Source organism: Carlito syrichta, unplaced genomic scaffold (assembly GCF_000164805.1).
Source record: "Carlito syrichta isolate Samal-C Ts95f unplaced genomic scaffold, Tarsius_syrichta-2.0.1 Scaffold288355, whole genome shotgun sequence".
NCBI classification, from domain to species: Eukaryota; Metazoa; Chordata; class Mammalia; order Primates; family Tarsiidae; genus Carlito; species Carlito syrichta.
This window is the reverse complement of record NW_007232451.1, coordinates 163,644-182,953: the sequence shown is the minus strand read 5'-3', so window position 1 is coordinate 182,953 and position 19,310 is coordinate 163,644. Positions and strand designations below refer to the sequence as shown.

The 19,310-nt window shown below is 36.2% G+C and overlaps 1 protein-coding gene across 1 annotated transcript in view; it reads right to left on the bottom strand.

Moving 5' to 3' along the window:
- LOC103255705 (plectin-like) overlaps positions 1 to 18,068 on the bottom strand; it is a 28,280-nt gene extending 10,212 nt beyond the window's left edge. Inside the window, exons 1-21 of the mRNA XM_008053664.2 lie at positions 17,709 to 18,068; positions 17,498 to 17,591; positions 17,029 to 17,183; positions 14,609 to 15,071; positions 14,393 to 14,521; positions 14,170 to 14,247; positions 13,932 to 14,093; positions 13,737 to 13,841; positions 11,006 to 11,101; positions 10,307 to 10,432; positions 9,554 to 9,706; positions 9,208 to 9,362; positions 8,879 to 9,005; positions 8,217 to 8,400; positions 7,236 to 7,393; positions 6,583 to 6,761; positions 5,922 to 6,060; positions 4,682 to 4,875; positions 3,095 to 3,257; positions 2,348 to 2,431; positions 368 to 475 (exon numbers count right to left, since the gene is read on the bottom strand). Of these exons, the coding sequence (XP_008051855.1) occupies positions 368 to 475; positions 2,348 to 2,431; positions 3,095 to 3,257; positions 4,682 to 4,875; positions 5,922 to 6,060; positions 6,583 to 6,761; positions 7,236 to 7,393; positions 8,217 to 8,400; positions 8,879 to 9,005; positions 9,208 to 9,362; positions 9,554 to 9,706; positions 10,307 to 10,432; positions 11,006 to 11,101; positions 13,737 to 13,841; positions 13,932 to 14,093; positions 14,170 to 14,247; positions 14,393 to 14,521; positions 14,609 to 15,071; positions 17,029 to 17,183; positions 17,498 to 17,591; positions 17,709 to 17,875 (3,219 nt within the window). The 5' untranslated portion in view covers positions 17,876 to 18,068. The remainder of the gene's footprint in view (positions 1 to 367; positions 476 to 2,347; positions 2,432 to 3,094; positions 3,258 to 4,681; positions 4,876 to 5,921; positions 6,061 to 6,582; positions 6,762 to 7,235; positions 7,394 to 8,216; positions 8,401 to 8,878; positions 9,006 to 9,207; positions 9,363 to 9,553; positions 9,707 to 10,306; positions 10,433 to 11,005; positions 11,102 to 13,736; positions 13,842 to 13,931; positions 14,094 to 14,169; positions 14,248 to 14,392; positions 14,522 to 14,608; positions 15,072 to 17,028; positions 17,184 to 17,497; positions 17,592 to 17,708) is intronic.
- Between the last annotated feature and the right edge of the window lie 1,242 nt (positions 18,069 to 19,310).

Below are 19,310 nucleotides of genomic sequence, written 5' to 3'. Positions count from 1 at the left end.
TGGAAGGGATGGGCTTATTACTGTTGTCCAAGCCATACTAAATGACAATTACCTTCTTAAGTTCACCATGAAGTGCATTTATTCATCTCTATAGTTAATAATTAAATAGTCTTAAAAGAGTTTTTTAAAACCCTTAATGAAATGTATTGTTCTGTGTACAGATTTTCTGTTTGGGATGATGAAAAAGTTCTGGAAATAGCTGGGCAATGGCTGCACAACATTGTTATATACTGAAATGTCATTAAATTGTACATTTAAAATGGTTAGAATGGTAAGTTATATATTATGTATACTTCACCATAATAAATTGTTTTTAAAAGTGCTATTTCTTTTATGCCCCTTCCCCTCTCTCTCATACTTTTATTACCTCTTGAATGATGAGATCTGCTGAGCTCTGCATTCTCCGGCGTTTCACTGGAGATTTTTGTTGTGAATCTACCATGGCCCGGTAGGTCATTGTTTGTAACTCATAGTCCTGTACAAAGGAAACGGTAAGACAAAATTAACTGAAGTACTAATGTGTCAGTCTATAGTCATTTAGCACAGATATTACAATCTAGATTAACTGTAAATATAGACAATACAGTCATGCACTGTATTTTCAATCAAGAATGTTTCAATCAAGGACAGATCCGTATGTATGACAGGTCCCCTAAGATTATAAGAAAAGCAGAACAATTCCTATTGCCTAGTGATGTCACAGTATAAAGCTTTACTCACATGTGTGTGGTGATGTTGGTGTAAGCAAGCCTACTTAGATGACAGTTGTATAAAAATTGCACATACAATTATGTACTGTACATAAAACTTGATAATAAATGACTATGTTACTGATTTATATATTTACTACAATATACTTGTAATCATTATCTTAGAAGGTACTCCTTCTACTTATAAAAAAAATTCAACTGTAAAAGAGCCACAGCCTGGTCCTTCAGAAGGTATTCCAGAAAGAGGCATTGCTACCATAGGAGACGACAGGTTCATGCATGTTATTGTTCCTGAAGACCTTCCAGTGGGGCAAAATGGGGAGGTGGAAGACAGGGGTGTTGATGTTCCTGACCCAGTGTAGGCCTAGGCTAATGAATGTGTTTGTGTCTACATTTTGAACAACCAAGTTTAAAAAGTCAAAAATAATTAAACAGAAAAAAAGCTTATAAAGACATAAATACTTTTCTACAGTGATATAAGGTTTGTTTTCAGCTGTGTTATTAAAACAAAAGTCAAAAGTTAAAAATTTTTAGTCTATAAAGTTAAAAAGTTACAGTAAGCTAAAGTTAATTCATTATTGAAAAACAAAATTTTTAAATGAATTAGTGCAACCTAAGTGTACAGTGTTTATAAAGTCTGTGCAGCATAAGTAATGTTCTAGGCTTTCACATTCACACATCACTCACTCAAAAACTGACTCACCCAGAGAACTTCCATCCTCTAATCCCAAAAGCTCCATTCATGGTAAATGCCCTACACAGATGTACTATTTCTTATCTTTTATTCCCCATTTGTACTATACCTTTTTAGAGTTTCGATACACACATACTTTACCACTGGGTTACAACCGTCTACAGTGTTCAGTACAGCAACATGCTGTACAGATTTGTGGCCTAGGAGCAACAGGTTATACCACATAGCCTAGGCATATGGCAGGCAATACCATCTTGGTTTGTGTAAGTCCACTCCATACTATTTGCACAGTGACAAAATCACCTAATGGCGCATTTTGGGCACATATGTCCATTGTCAAGCTAGGCATGACTGTATCGTAAAACTACATTTTTAGGAATCTATCCAATCCTGGAGATGCTTCCAAGATGGTGATAAAACCAGAAACATGTAGGGGTGCTCAGATAACTTTCCCAGGCTCTCTGGAAGCTCATGAAAACACTGATTACTATATTATAGGTATACGAAGTCTCTTTTTCCTCCAGCTAGACAATGGATCCACGGAACTGGAAGGCTAAAGTTAAGAAGCTGTCAATGGTAATTTGAAAAGCATGAGAACTGTCCCTTCAGTGAGAAAGTTAGAAGTTCTCCCATGGAATATTCTAAGAATGCTAAAGAAAAAAGAGAGAGAGGGAGAAAAATGATAAGAAAACAACTTCAAAGCTGTATATTTATTCTGGTTCACACATACTCATATACATGTCCGACAGAGAAAAAAATGAATGAATCAGGGCGCTTTCATGTGACTCGGATGTCACAATGAATTGTTTTTTAAAAGTTCAGATGAAGATTCTCTCTTTGCTTTTTAACACTGAGTGAAATGACTTCGTGGCTTTAAAAGTACAAGCTTGCAGAACCACATATCTGAATATTAAATTTGACTAAAGAAAATGAATCTTCGTACCTTCACTGTAGCTGAGTACTGCTCTGCATATTTTTGACACTCATCCATCTTACTCTGTTTCATTTCTATTTCGGACACCAGCATCTAGAAATACAAAGACAAGGAATTCTCGCTATTCAGTTACTTAATATATTTAACTAAGACATAACCACATCACTTCACAGTATAGCTCCTTAACCCTTTGTACTTCATATGCAGCTTGCCTTCTGGATAAACTACAAAATTTCAGATTTGGCCACATAAGTGATCCTCAAAAGCATATCTGACACCCTTGGCCCACCCCCTATTCCTGATGAAAACAGAGCTAAAATTACTGGCCCCTAAAGACAGAACAAAAATCTCAAAGCATAAACTTTCAACTTTCTGTCAAGTATAGTGTTTAAACTTTTCTACCATAATCATTTTTATTTATTTAGGAAGCCACAAAACTATTGTGACCAGCTAAAGTAGCAAAGAGATTCCCATACATATGATTAAATGATTATTAGGAATTTGAAAACCATCCTAACACTTCACTTTCTGTTTACCTATGCTTTAAAAAATGACTTCCAAGGAATCAAAATAAGTGATGCATGAAGGTTTGGGATGCAAGATTTTAATATTGATGAAAATATTAAAATCCACTTTCCCACCCCACCTTTCTCTAAAGAGTTGGTGGCTTTTTCTCTTAGCATTGGAAAGGAAGATAAGGATCATGACTGATCAAATGCAGACGCAACCTAAGTCCAAGGAATTGTTTGTACATACCTTCTGTTGATTCAACTGTGTAGCTAGGGCTTTACTATTTTCAGGCTGATTTTCCTGAATCTTTCTCTGAGTAGTTTCAACCTGCTGGATCCAATCGTCTAAGGGATGATAAGTATCTCTGTAGTACTTCAGTGATTTGCCTATGCCCTCTAAGTCCCTTAACCTAAGAGAAGAACAACAGAATAGTCACGATGTCCAATGCTATCCACTAGAAAGGCGGAAGGTGTAGAGAGGGAGAGACAAAACAACTGCACTGCATCACACTAAGCACAAGAGGGGTATGTGGATGCAATTTAAGGTTGAAGCACCCTGAGGTATACCTCCTCAGGCTCTCCATGTTAACTATGGGTTAAATATAAACATTTTGCTCTGGAGTCATATTATTTAGTGTTTACTGGTTACTCCGGAGACAAATGCAGGAGACAAAAGCTGAAAAGTAGGAAAATTATCAACTCAACCATGATTTTTAGCACTCAGATATCTTGAATAGCTAAGGCTTGCATCACATGGCAGTTTAGTTTTGAAGTCATGCAGAAGATAATTCAATGAACATGATCTCTGAGAGAGCTTTCCAGGAACTGTGATTAAATACCCATTTCTATGATTTTAAAACTACTACAGCTGGGTTCGGTGGCTCAGCCTGTAATCCCGCGCCTTGGGAGGCTGAGGTGAGTGGATTGCCTGAGCCCGCAGGTTCGAGACCCGCCTGGGCAACTTGGTGAGACCTCATCTCTACAATAAATCAAAAAAATTAGCCGGGTGTGGTAGCGCATGCCTGTAGTTCCAGCTACTTGGAAGGCTGAGGCAGAAGGATCGCCGGAGCCCAGCAGGTCAAGGCTGCGGTGGCCGGGAGCGGCCACTGCACTCCAGTCTGGGCGACAGAGTGAGACTCCAACTCAAAAAAAAATCAATAAATAAATAAAAAAAATAAAACTACTACAGTAAGCTATTTACCACATGTTTTACAGAGAAGAGATACCATATATTTGAATATAATTTTACTTTTCAAGAATGGCACTATCTCATAAAAGTATTTTATTCACATTAATATAAACATGAAAATGAATAAGAAAGGACATTAATCCATTTCTTTTAAGATAAGCCCTAACACCACCCCATTTCCTTTCACTTTTTAAATTCAGTCACTGGGTAAATAATTTCAACTTTCTTGTGCCTTTAATTAAAATGAACATCAGGTCATTTTAACTTTTTTACATTTCCTAGGTCTAGTACAGATTGCTACATGTAGCCCTATCGAAATGTATGATTCATGCTTTTACTAAGTCATTGTTATTGCATATTATAAGTTAGTAATAATTAGAGAACTATATTGTTTTTTCCTTCAGAAAAGGCAAGTAGATTAACCACACAAATACCAGAATACATGGATAATACATTTGAAAAATGCATTTGAAATTAAATGTCTTACTAAAGTCCACCATAAAAGAAATATAATTAGACAGAGGTATTACAATTAGCACATGAACCATGGAAGTTAAAAAAAACAGCCTAATACATTTAGATTTTACCTTGTATACACAGACAGACATTTATCTGTGCTAAATCTGAATAAAAAAGGATACTAACCTATTGTCAATCTGCACATGAACGTTTTGCCACCTTTCAACTAATTGATCTGCTTTTTCTTTGTGCCAGTCAAAATCAAGGTCCCGTTCTTTATATGTTTTAAACATTTCATCACTGAGGGCTTTAGCTTTCTGCAACTCATCTTCTAATGCATGGAATACCTCTCTCTTTTCATCTACTTCAGATCTCCATTGCTAAGATACACAATTGGTGAAAGACATAAAAAAAAAAGTCAGCTACTCACTGGATAAACACATTACTCACCTAATTTTATCATTTACTTACAAAAGATTGATTAAAATCGATAAAGGAAAGAATATCTTTCATATATAAGAAAATATATTAGTTTAAACATTATTAAATTGCCAATATTTGACTATACATTGATTTTGTTTTAAATGACAATTTTATGAAGTGCAGCCTGATGAAATTTGCAAAAGAACAAAATAAAATATATTTCATAAGCAAGTTTGCTACCTCCATAAGTAAAATAAGTCTTTTTCATTGTCTATTTTTAAATGCCTACTAATTCCATTATTAAAAAAGAAACATGTACATTAAAAATCACCGAGATAACTTTTTACACTTGCTTTGTAATGGTGAGACTTACTAAGTGCTTTATATATAGAAATACAGATAATAACTACCAGTCTTCTTCCTTTCTTAGATTAATGCATCTATTTACATTCTTGATATCTTAACATAACTGCCTCTTTAAGCAAGTAAACCCATTATATATACAAGGAGTCCCCAACATACGAGCAAGTTCCATTCCAAGAGTGCGTTTGTGAGTTCAATTTGTTTTAAGTTCAACAAACTAACACAATCAACTACACAGTACTATGTGCATTGAATGGGCTATACTGACACCTAGTGGAGAGAAATAATATATTTTTTTAAAGGTGTGCATCTTTAGTTTATAACTTGAAAGTTCATATGTAGGGGACTTACTGCAATTTAATTTTTAACTTCAACTCCTCTTGTTGTCAACATGAATTGACTATCAAAAGCTACTGTCAAAAAGGTTCAAACTTCAAATGAAAAGACTCTCTTCAAGTTAAAATGATTGAACACACTTATTTATAGTAAGCTGTAGATTTATAGAGACATGAAATGGAATAAATTCAGTTAAAAATATATTCAAAGTAAAATATTTAATGCCTGATGTTAGAAAATCTAAGCTAAGTGCTAGAGAACTACATATAGATTGTTGAAAAACAGCCAAAAGTGAGACTCATACCTTTAAAGTACTTATGAGATTCTCAATATTATTCTTGTCAGCTATAACTGCTTCTTCTTCACACAGCTTAGTTTCATAGAGTTTTACAAGGGCTTCTGCAGCTTGAGTGTTTTTTAACACCAAGTTAACAGTTTTCAACCTTAAAAAGGAAAGTAAACAATAGCCACCTATTGCTAAATGTTTATTTTTGCAACATTTTTGAAGCACCATTATGACACATGACATAGCATGCTCTTCATCTTGGAACACCGACACATTTACTATAAGATGAACATTTATAACTCTCTTCTTAATAAACAGCATGTACCCCAACTGTGACCTGACCCATAGTGGTATTCAGCAAGCGATTCCAACATAAGATGGTTTGTTTCTTTTTTACCTTGTTTAGGCCAAGCACAAGAGGAAAATTCCAAAGTCTACAACAGCTGAGCTACCCAAATTACATGCAAAAAGTAGAGGAGCATACATTACGCACTAATCTCTGAGATACATCCCCTCTCAACATAGAGAAGCCTCATAAATCCATAAAAATATTCAAAGTATTTCTCAAGGCAAAATAAAATTGAATATTTGCATTCATAAAAGAGGATTTTTAAACCGATAGTATATAAAAATAATGGTTGCACAAGGCAAACTCTATATTAAGACAGCAGTTACGTACTTATCTATATAAGTAGAAGACATCGAATAGATCTGGTTCATGTTCTGAACGACCACGCTGAGCTCAGATCGCAAGGTGGGGACTGATGGGGAGGCTGCTGCTTGACTGAAAAATTCTTCACACTTATTTGTGATTGTTCCCAAATCATCTTTAAGTCGTTCCAGTTCTTTCTTTAGTTTCTATAAACAGAGAACACACATAGGTAGTATTTGAAAATCACTCTAGATGAGCACATTTTTCTTAAAACAGTTTAAAAACCACATTTCCCATTATAACTATTGACTTAAAAATCTGCATATCCTTTACTTTTTCTTTATCAAAGAAATTGAGCTATGGCATTGAAGTTCTACAACCCATAATTCCCTTCCTGCCCACCTTCTTAAGCCCAAACATGGAACTTAGTGCTTTTGCATAAAGAAGGTGCATAATCTCTTTCATTACGAAAGACCCTTCTCATTCCATCACAATGAGTGAGTGGGCGTATGTGTCTGTATTTATCTGATTTATGGAATTCTAATTTACAATCACCACTAAATACTTAATCAGACCTCACAAAGCAATCAGTGTGTAAAGCTGAACACATAAAAGGTCACAGTTAAGAGAATAATTTACCTTAAGTTAATTTTTTTCCCCAACATATTTATAACTCTCACCTCCTGCTCTGTGATTCTGAATACGCTTTCATGCAGATCATCTCTTTCCAGGGGAGTTCGGATCTGCCTTATCAACCGATCTTCACAGTTCTCTAACCGAAGTCTAATGTTTCGAACTTCAGAGATGTAGAGATTATAAACTGACTCTTCTTGTTCCTCTGTGAAAACAAACATAATGTTTACAAAATACCTTGCTTTTTGTCTTTTGGGTGTTCCTACTCATGTTTTAATATGGCAGTCTTACTCTTACTGGGACATAGCTAGTCAAACGAACAGTTTCGACAAACCTACCCTAAGGTTATAAACCTTAGAACATAAATCTTAAAATTTAAGAAAAGGTAATAAAATGTCCTAATGTCATCTGAAATACTAATGATGCCCCCAAAAAGTAATATACTGCTGTTTTGTGTTCATAAAAATATGAATTTTATTAGATACAGATTAATTATAAAAATCAAATAAAAAAATCCTTCAAAGTGAAAAGTAGGTAAGGAATGTGTTAATGTTTAAGATTTTAAGAATTAGAATATTGAAAATACAATTGTTTGTCTCTAAGTAATATCAAAAGAGTTCAGAATAAAATATATATTTAACAAATGTTAGCTAGATAAAACCTGTTATTTTCATCTCTAAAAAAATCCAAGTTCGGTAAATGATAAAGTAATTAAACTTTTTCTAAAACCGAAGGATCACCACTCTGAATATCACACTGCAAAATAGTGAAAACACTGAAAAGCAGAGATAGTAAGAATTCATTATTTGTCCTAGTATCTGGCTGACGTCTTGTTGAGTCATCATATAAATGAATCCCTCCCTACAACTTCCTACCCCAAAAACATGCTCTTACCATCCCAGCAATTGTGTCTACAGATCATAGGCCAAGTGACATAATACACTTAAGACTGAAATTCCCACTGAGAGCAAAAAACAGCCTGGACTAAATATCTATGAAGAAAAAACACAGGGATTTCCATACTTTACCTCTTTCTGCAGATTTAAGAAGTTCTTGATAATACTGTTTACATACGTTAACCTCCTTTTCCAGCTGTGTTATATCTGAGCCTGAAAATATTTGGGATTCCTGGCTATCTTCCAGAAAATCTTCAAAACGAGATTGTAGATTACTCAGAACTTGTTGATGTTCACCAGGTAGCATTGTCTTTATCTAAAGAAGACCAAAGATGCATGTAATTAAGTGATTATAGTACTCAGAGTTTAATCTGAATGGGATAGATCTCAGGTTGGTTTTATAGTATATGCCAGTTTATGTTGATAGTCATAAAAAGAACCATTTGAAACTAATTTTCTTTTTCATTAACAATTTCAGGTTTTAAAAGACAAAAAAAACCCCACAATTCTATAAAATTCAAATCAAGTATCAAGTTATACCCATATCTGTATATCCAACCCCTATGTCCTGTCTTCCTAACTTCCAATAAGCCCCAAATGATATCTGTGATCTCCAGATTCCTCCAAGTCTAAGAAAGTGCTATGTATAAAGTAGGCATATCACATTCATTGAATGAATGAATGAATATTAGCATGAACTTCCATCCTATCCTAGAGGAAACACAAAATCTCACACATGACAAGGTGTCCCACATATTTGGACATATTGGGTTGACATATAGATTTATACTTACTGAAGCCACATTGCTAGCCCGAATTCTATCAATTTCATTGATGAGGTAATGCCAGGATACAACACTCTTCATGTTTATGTGAGACTCATGCCAAAGAGTCAGGACATTCTGATACTGCTGCTCAATTCTGAAACAGATGAAAGAAAAAGGCTAATTCTCTGTGCTCCCTCTAAAAACATGCCGTGATTTTTCTTTTTGTGTGTGAAATATCCCATGTGAATAAGATCCAGAGACTTCTGATCCTTCAGGTCTTTATAAAGCATTGATTATTTCTTCAAACTTCAGACAGCCCCCCAAACCACTGTAGTTTTTAGTTAATGCATACAAACCTGTTTGCAAAGTCAACTGCTTCTTTGTTTGGGGGTGGGACGGTGAAGCACACAGAAGGGACCATAGCCTCATTCCCAGTGGGACTAATAACCTTCCATTTAGCACGATGAGAGTTATTCGCCAAAACACATTCATCGTCTTTGTAAATGGTTATCTGGTTTTAAATGAAGAAGAGAGTAACTCAATGAGGTCACTGTGAGCAAATCTTTTTCCATACTCGATCTTGGGAATTTTTTTTTTTTTAATGAGAGAAAAACACTTTACCACTAGGAAACAATATGATCTCACTTAAAAAAATATATGAATTAGCACAGAAACAGCTCTGTTTCTAGGAATTACAAGTACCTCAATTTGCCTATAGTCACAGATAGCTTTGATTGGAATAGAAGTTTTGAGTGGACAGTCAGAATTCCTTGGCTTCAGCTGAGTTATTGTTTTTGCTTTTCCCATCAGGCTTGCTACTGTACTTTTGTACTGCAGAAGTTCTTCTTTCTCCTCCTAAGTGATAAACAGGACAATTTTAAAGAGTAAGACTGCACTCCATTTCCTTTACGGCTTCATGCAAATGAAACCTCATCAGAAAAGTCTTCTCTGGCCACCTCATCTAAACTCTCAATCTCTCCCCATCCTCTCTGGCATACCTCTTCCCTTATTTGGTTTGTCTTTTTTTTTTCTCCTTAGCATTTTCCACTGTCTAACATACTACCCATATTTTCATTCATCCTGTTAACTGTCTAACTCCCTCTCTACCCTGTAAGCACTATAAGGGTAAAGATGCTTGTCTGCCTTGTTCACTGCTCCATCTCCAGCACCTACAACAGTGCCTGGGATATATTAAGTACTTCACAAGTATTTGTGGAGTGAATGCCTAATCTCTCTCTCTCTTTCTTTCTCTCTCTCTCTCCCCTTCCCCCCCCAACAGAACACCATGAAAGTGTCTTAAAATGTTAAAATGTTAAGGCTATCACATAAAAAACACTTCTGCTGAATTTGTTACCAAAAAATACTAAAACTGAATGTGTAAATGCTTAATTGAATTAGGTAGATCTAATCACTATGTACACTACTGAAAAAACCTACAGATTTCTGTATCAATACCATTGACTCCTGAACAAGGTCTTCCAGCTTGTGGATGCTGCTTGATCTGTCACAGCTGTACTTCCGCTGAATGGCGTCTTTTAGATTCCTTAAGTAATCAGTAGCTTCTTTGGCATCATTGAAAAACTAAGGAAAGATGAAACCCAGCAATAATAGCATGTTGGCATGCCAGTTGAGCACAGAGTCATCAAGTGTACCCTTCACAAGTGAGAACACGATAAAAGCGCAACACGACAGCTTGACGGCCACATCCTTCCTTGGACCAAACAATCCTTAAACTTGGATGGCTATGAGTGAACAGTAAGTGTCCCAAGTTAATATGCATATGTTGGGGCTCTATATTATTTTGATCAAAGGTCTGTTTTACGATAGGGTCTAAACAGTTTTCAAGTAGGACTGAAATTCCAAGAAAATTTTAAAACTTCTACGCTTTTAAAAATTCAAGGTTATAGACGGTTGATTCTCTATAATGAAAACATTTCCTTAATAAGAGATATATTTGTAGAATAAACATTTTCTGCTATCTTAAGGGGTTTTTTAAAGATTTTTTTCCTCAACAGAATGCTTCAATCTATTCTGTAGGACATGAAACTAATATTACATATATGTTTATATATCTCATCAATCAATTTGGAAGATTTCTGCTGATCAGTCACAATCACAATACTATGTACTGAAGTTCTGGTTCGACTCTCATACCTCAAAGTACGCTGTGTTCTCCTTCACGTGCTGCTCCACACATTGGCAGAGTTGTAAGATCCAGCTCCACTGTGTCTGCATGGCCGCCCTATACGCCTTAAAGATAAAACACAGTCATCATGACTAACTGGAGAGAAATAAGGTCCGTATACCTCTTCATATTGATGCCTTTAAACACTCACTCTGCTATCTAAATAGATGATGAAGTCGTTTGAACAGAATAAAACCTGAAAATCAGGGCAGTATAATGCCCCTCTTATCTAAGTTCTCTCTCGTTATAAAGTCAGTCCCATAGTTTAAATATATATTCCAATCATTTCCATTGATTTCTTTTAAATGTTAAACTTCTTGAAATTTCATCTCAAAATATAAAGAAAAAGTTAACTCTGGCTACATGAAAACATCTTTAACAACTGAAATCCATGCAAACTGCCCCTCCTATTTAGAAAACCAGCCCTTCACTCCTTTGTCATCAACCCTCACGCCTGTGTTGTGGAATTCTCAGCTGTGCTTTCCTTCATGGCAAATTCGTCTCTCCTTCCTCAGATATTTTAAATTGCTGTGTTATAAAATGTACCTTATAATACATAAATATATGGTTGAAGTTTTCTCTTGGGTTTATCTGGGGAAAAGTTTGTGGACGGTAGAAAAGGAAGTGTGTGCAATCCCAAGCCAGTGTAATTCTGGAATTACGATGGTGATAATACTAAAACGTTTTACTAAATATTTCTCTTCAACTTTTAATTTAACACAGAGTGTATCTTTCATGAAGGCAAAAGATATGGTAGAAAGGATACCTCCTTGGATTAAGAAAACATCAAACACCTTTTCATTTTTAGGATGCAATTTCACTGATTTCCAGGAGAGGGCGACCTAGACACTTTAATGACTATTTTAAGCAAGAATGTTATTTTTTCCTTCTTTTGGAAAAACTCATGCCTGCCAAGCTATGCTCAGGCAGGCTCTCTGAATGGAATGTGCATTGTGGTACTGAAAACCTGGTAACATGTCATATATTATATGCTCCCTCAAATTAAGTTATTTTGAGTAAATTTGCTATAAAAGATCTACTATAGCGTCTCATTAGATTACCAGTTTCTTTTTTCATACAAAATATGAAATAGTGCTGATAATTAACTAAATGTTATCCATGAACCCAAACAAAACATTGGATAGGCCAATGGGATCATAAAGATGACTAAGGCTTCATTGTACTCCTTAAGAAAGTTTTTATTAAATTATTTCTACATAAAAGTAATCAGATCGACATTACATTTACCACTCCCATCAAGATTCTTAACCTATAATCATGTTTCCTAACAGTTTTCACCTCTGTCCCCTAAGAAATACTGAAATACTCTATTTTTAGTTTATTTGTGTACAAAACTACATCCTGTACTACATTCCCACCCACCCCCATTATTCTAACTTTCTTTCCCTAGTGGTTCCCTGCTCCTCTACATTTTTTTTTTTTCTGAGTTGGAGTCTCACTCTGTCGCCCAGACTGGAGTGCAGTGGCCGCTCCCGGCCACCGCAGCCTCGACCTGCTGGGCTCCGGCAATCCTTCCGCCTCAGCCTTCCACGTAGCTGGAACTACAAACGTGCGCTACCACGCCCGGCTAATTTTTTTATTTATTGTAGAGATGAGGTCTCGCCTGCCCAGGTGGGTCTCAAACCCGCGGACTCAGGCAATCCACTCACCTCAGCCTCCCAAAGGCGCGGGATTACAGGCTGAGCCATCAAGCCTGGCTCCTCTACATTTTTTAATAGTCACATCAAGTAGATATGATAACACTGCATGTCATATGGATGCAAAATCTTATTTTATATGAAACAAGGTCAAACATAACATTCTGCAAACTTCCTAATGAGCCTAGAATTTTACCTTTTTTGTGTGTCACAGTGATTTCAGCGAACAAAGACGATCAGATTCCTTCCCTCAGTCAAGAGTGAGTTTGAAGCATGGCATCTTTTATGCCAGACATCATTTGTTTCCTCAGACAATACACCATCACATCTGTCGGTCCAGGTGTACGGAATCTCATCCCCTTTCCTAACCTCACTTCCCATTCAGAAAGTCCCTAACTCTGTGTAATATATAATATGGCCTAAAAGTGAAAAACACCACCACTGCACAGGCAGCCTGAAAAATCCTCTGTCAACTCTTCAAGTCTATATTTGAAATGTTTATGCCACACTCTGAGGCTGTGCCAGGATGCTACCCCAATACAATCCACAAATACAGATCATAGATAAAATCATTAAATTACAACAGCTGGTATTTCCTGAGCACATATTATGTACCAAGAACTGTACTAAGTAGTAAGAGCAAATTATTTCCTTCTCTTCTCACAACTCTATTGATCAGAGGCAACTTCATCAATTTTTGGTAGAGAAATGAGGCTTAGCAAGACTATGTCACTTGTGCAATGCCATGCAGAAAGAAAGAAAACGTCAAAGCTTTTAAAGAGAAGGGCCTTTGTTTTTACAGTGATATATCTCTTGTCACAGGGGTTGACAAAGATACCTTTATTCTAAGTGATAAGTGACACACAGAGAGAGCAAAAGAACTAAAGGCAAGGATCGGTACAATTAGCAAAAATAATCATTTTTGAGCCAGGTTTTTAATAAAAGCTTGACAGTCTGTATTTTTCAAGGTGTTAGCAATAAAAAAATCTAAGGAGTAATAATCAGCAATATTTAACCAAGATCGTAATGCTTTCTGACTTACCTCAATAGTTAAGCGGGCTGGATGGTTTTCCAGAAGCAGCTGCTCTGCTATCTCCTGAACTGTTTTAATATTTTCTTCCTTTTGCTCAAGTTCTCTCATTAATTCCTAATTCAAACAAGAATCAATAAGTGCATTAGAAAAAATCCAAACCTTTTTACATACAACCTAGTATGCAAGTACAAAGGTTGTGCTTACGGCATGATAATCTTTTTTCCGAGCTATGTTGGTGTTTCTCTCACTCCAGTCGTAAGCAACTTCCTCCTCCTCTTTTTCATTCAACCAAATAAGTTCCTTGGTTGCACGACTTACAAAATTATGGAGTGTATCAAGGTGCCGTTCCTGATTTCTGGATGTATTCTTTATAAGGAAAACCATTGTAAGAATCACATCTTTACCAAACAGAGTTAATCTCAATTAAAAAAAAAAAACTTACCAAGAGTTTTGCATACTGACTCTCTAATCTGTGCAACTTGTCTGCATAAGTTAGTTTAAGAGGTGCCGTCATTTGAATCTATAACACAGGATAAGAGGATATTAGAGTTAGGAATCTTGAGGAATTCTGACTCACACTGGAGTTACTGAGCTGCAAGGTCTTTATGTAAAGAGCAAAACAAAGTAAACTAAAATGAAACATTACAAATTTTAAAGCCACATACCTCACTGATTTTGGCTTCCTTAAGGCTAGATTCAAATTCTTCAATAGCTTGGTGAACATTCTTATGATTTTCTAAATGGCTTTCCACACTTGGCAAATCTGAGCCCCATTCAGTGTGGTCCAGTTGAACCTTCAAACAGCAGGACACTAAGTTAAAAAAAAAAAAATCGAGAGCAATAAAGACTGCAATATTCAGGTAAAGTAAACTTTTTTTTACCTGCATCTCATCAACCCAGTTCAAAAGATCCTGAACAAATTTCATGTTGATTTCCTCTTCTGTTAAATTTTGATCCAGCAAAGAAGACTTTAGAAGGGGTTTTCGGATCTGCATCAACTTCAGAGTCTGCAGTGAATTTGGCTCTACTCCTGAACTGAAATTTGCAACCAATCCTGATGGTAAACCAGGTGTGTAAGCTGGAGTGACAGATGGCGTCAGGCGGGAGGTCACCCCTGAGGACAGGCCAGAAGTCATACTAGAAGAGGTCAGGGAAGGTGTTAAACTCTGGGTCAGCCCTGAGTTCAGGCTAGGGTGAAAGGTCTGTGCAAATCCTGAGTTTAAACTTTGAGTGATTCCTGATATCATGAGCTTCGTCTGCTCCGTTGTCAGCATGCGTCCTTTGCTGTACACTGAGGAGCATTCATTCCTTAAGGCCATAATTTCATCACGCAGCTTTGCAACCCTGAAAAGAAAATCAAAGGGTCAAGACGCAATGTAAAAGGCATTTGTCACAAAGAATAAACTCTAATGTAAATCACCATCTTCAGTTAATAATAGTGTATCGATATTGGCTTATCAATTATAACAAATGTATCACACTAATGATAGCCCTTAACAGTAGGGAAAGAGGGAGGTATAAGGGAACATGTAGAAACTCTGTATTTCCCATTTAATTTTTCTGTAAACTTAAATAGCTCAAAAACAAAAAGACCATTTTAAAAAAAAGAAGGTCACTGTAATCATATTGGTAAAATTTTGCATCTTTTTTTCAGTGAACATTATACTATGAGGACCTTCTAAAGTATTCGTCTTTATAACTGATCATTTATAATAAATATAATTACTATACTATAATGTGGTAATTCTCCTATGATTTGACATTTAGGAGTGTTCCAAGATTTTGTTGTTATAAAATGCTTTTGGCATAAATGTAAAGGTTTTTCTACATTTATTTATATAATTTCCATATTTAGAATTACTATACATCCCTAAAAGTAAAATTGCTGGTCAAAGCATCTTTTAAAAGTTTTACTTGGCCGGGCTCGATGGCTTAGCCTGTAACCCCAGCACTTTGGGAAGCCAAGGTGAGTGGATTGCCTGAGTTTGAGTAGGTTGCCTGGGTTTGAGACCAGTCCGGGCAACTTGGCAAGACCTTATCTCTACAATAAATCAAAAAAATTAGCCAACCATGGTAGCACATGCCTGTAATTCCTGCTACTTGGAAGGCTGAGTTGGAAGGATTGCTGGAGCCTAATAGGTGTATGCTGGGGTGACCGTGAGTGTGCCACTGGACTCCAGCCTGGGCGACAGAGTGAGACTCTAACTCAAAAAAAAAAAAGTTTTACTTTTATATATTCATCTATATTTATATATACATAAAAGGGGGACTAAAAAAAAAAAATCACTAGAATTCTCTTTTGGAAGGCAGGCCCCTTGTACTACAAGTTTCTCCCACTAGATAAGTGTTCTAGGAACTCACTGGCATCAGTGTACCAGCTAGCATTACTGTGAAAGGCTTCAATGAATTTTATGGGGGGGGGGAGATTCTTTCAACACACTTGTCCATTTCATGATGGGTGATTTACACAAACAACCTGCCCACACCATGATGAGTGTTCAGTAGTTTTTGACCCCAAACAGCATGACCTCCTCATGTCCCACCCTCCCTACTCACCCACAGTGACTTGTTTCTTTTCTCTTTTCATTAAAGGAAACGTTTTATATATGTGAAAGAGGTGAAACAAAAAATGGCAGAAGCACTAAAAGGCATCCAAATTGATGAGTTCAAAAACTGTTTGAACAGTGGAAAAAATGTCTCAATAGGTATATTGCATCAGATGAAGAGTGCTTTGAAATTGAAGTTTAAATACATAAGAATAAATACACAGTTTTTTAAATAAATAAATTCCATTTTGGGGGAGTCCCCTCTGATGTTCAGAAAGAGGGAGACACACTACAGTCAGAAGGGTTCCATACCTACTCCAAACCCATTGCTCAGGGATATAATTTTGTATACATATATATTTTTTCAACATTTGTTATGAACATTTTTATAACAGGATAAACAGAAAACTGAAAAACTTAATTAAAAATGACTTTTCTTACATTTTCCCTTTTTCAAATGCCACATGTGACTTCTTTAAATGTATGTACATACATACATTTAAAATATTCATTTTAATAATGTTAGTTACTGTAGCAGTAAATATTATATGTACTATAAAATATTTTTTCTATTGCTGATTGTTTAAGAACACCTATTTAACAGACCAAAATATACTGGAATTAGTGTGATACACATTTTCAACTTAAAAGAGCTTGAAATATGTTTCATCAAACTGTTAAATGCTACATTCTTAACACAAATGGCCATGAAACAATTATACAAAGGACAGGGTAGGAATACCTAACACTCTTACCTCTGTACCAGCTGATCTGCCTGGTAGTACTTTCCATCAAGAAGAATCTGTACATCAATTACATGCTGGCGTAAAAGGTTCTCACATTCAAGTATATACCCGGCAATTTCTGCTTCATTCTGGAACTGCACCCCTGATTCTAATCGTTTAGAATCCTGTAATTTAAAAGAACTCAATATTAGTTCTGTGAGATAAGTTTCAGAACTAGCCTCAAACATACAACTCCAAATATGAGATCAAAAGAATGCTTGGGCTTTCTTAAGTTCTCCTTGTTGATCAAAAATATGCTTTTCCTTTTCTGACTGTCCCGCAAGAGAGTAAACACCAACCATAATATTTAACAAACTTTAAGTTTCAATGTAAAACATATCCCAAGAATCAATCAAACATTATGCAAAAGTTTCAGTTCTGAACACACACTTACTCCTCCTCTACCCCAACCCCAAGAGCTCCAAAAATTAAAACTTACAGACTGGAGAGCATTTCGGGCAAGCATCAGTTTGTCTTCACAGATGACACTGTCCCTCTGAACCCGGTTGGCAATCTGCTGCAACATTTCCAACCTAAAAGATGACAGAAAATAAAATAAAAGTTTCTCCTTCGAAGCCCAAGGGCTCACCATTCCTGAAAAATGCTGCCCACCAAAACGTAAACACAATCCCGCAGCAGTGATTTGATACCTGTGTCCGTCAAAGGATTCATTGCCAAAGCTAATGCAGGAGTTGATCAGGGTCGGGCCACAATGAACTGAGAGGAAATTTTCATTTGAGTCAAGACTGGTTCGAGTGCTGGTAGTGTTACTAAACACAGAATCACTGCTGTGGTAACTATAACTACTACTGTGCATTTTTATTCCTGAAATGATGATCTTTTAACAAGTCAAAGTTGATAAAAAGTAGGAGATGTTCTACTTCTAACGGTGAGCAGTAGCAACTGAATGTTACAGCTTTTAATAATGGCTCCTTAAATATGCAGTGACATGCATATGCAACATGCAGCAAATAATGATAACTCTCCAAAAGAATCTTGCCTGCAGCCATTCACTGGCTAGTTGAGGTCTGCCTTTTGGAGCTCACATTAAAACTCTGCAAGTATGGACAAAGCAGACTGACTGGGCGTCACTGGAGAAGATATGCCAAATATTTTTACTAAGAGTCATCCAATTTCAACCACCTAAAAAACAACTCGGATGCCTCACTGAAGCCCAGGTATGACTAACAAAGATTATTCTAGCAATACCAATCATCAGGTAAAAGGTTGATTTTGCAAAGGACCAAGTCTCTGCTGAATAACACAAGGAATTCAAAAAGCTAGAAAGTATCCAGAATTTGTAAACAAATGAATTTGATGAGAAACAAAGTATATTTCAGTTTTCACCAGAATGTCATTTGTTTAATAGGTTAAATTAACTGGAAAAGTATCCATTTGCCTTTCTTTATATGACATGCTCTCAGTAATGTTACTTCTACACACACACACACACACACACACACTGGAGTAGAGTCTCATTCTGTTAAATTAACTGGAAAAGTATCCATTTGCTGGTCTCAAACTCCTGGGTTCAAGCAATCTTCCGTCTCCCTAAGTGAAGGGATTACTACAGGTATAAGTTACCTCGCCCAGTCTGTTACTTTATATTTTTTAAAAAGCCAGAATGCAAAGTAAAACACTGATGCAGTCCTTGCAAATTTAATTTGTCTGTGCTTGTCCTTCCTTTCTATGGGCTACTACATGGCATAAGAGCATTGGCTCTTTCCAACCTATCTTTTACACACTCCCACGTCACACAGCTATACAACACAGTCAGTACCAAAAGACTTGTTGTGTCAAGAGAAATGAAGGCATTTTTGCCAACCAAGCTCCTAAATTTGCTCCTTCCCCCAACACTACAAGGCCAAATGGTTTCTTTTCCACTCTAAGGATAGCTATTTTTCTTTTCAGAAGTCAAGAAAGGGGAAATTTGAGAGCACCATGTCAAATATAGTAAGTCCACCAAACAGCATTGGTATTTTTTAAGCAATTATGTGCAGGAAATTAACCAATCACTTTATATACATGACCTCATCCCACGCTCATAAACACCAAATGTAGTAAGTACTGTTACATCCTGTTTACAAATGAAAAAACCGAGGCATAGAGAGTTAAAGAACTTGTCTAAGATCACAAAACTTGCAAGCTGAGCTAATAATCTAATCCAGGACAGAGTGGCTCTTGGGACCTGGACTTGTTGCAATCGCTCTCTGCATCTTTTATTAACATATATTAAAATTCAGCTGTTATTC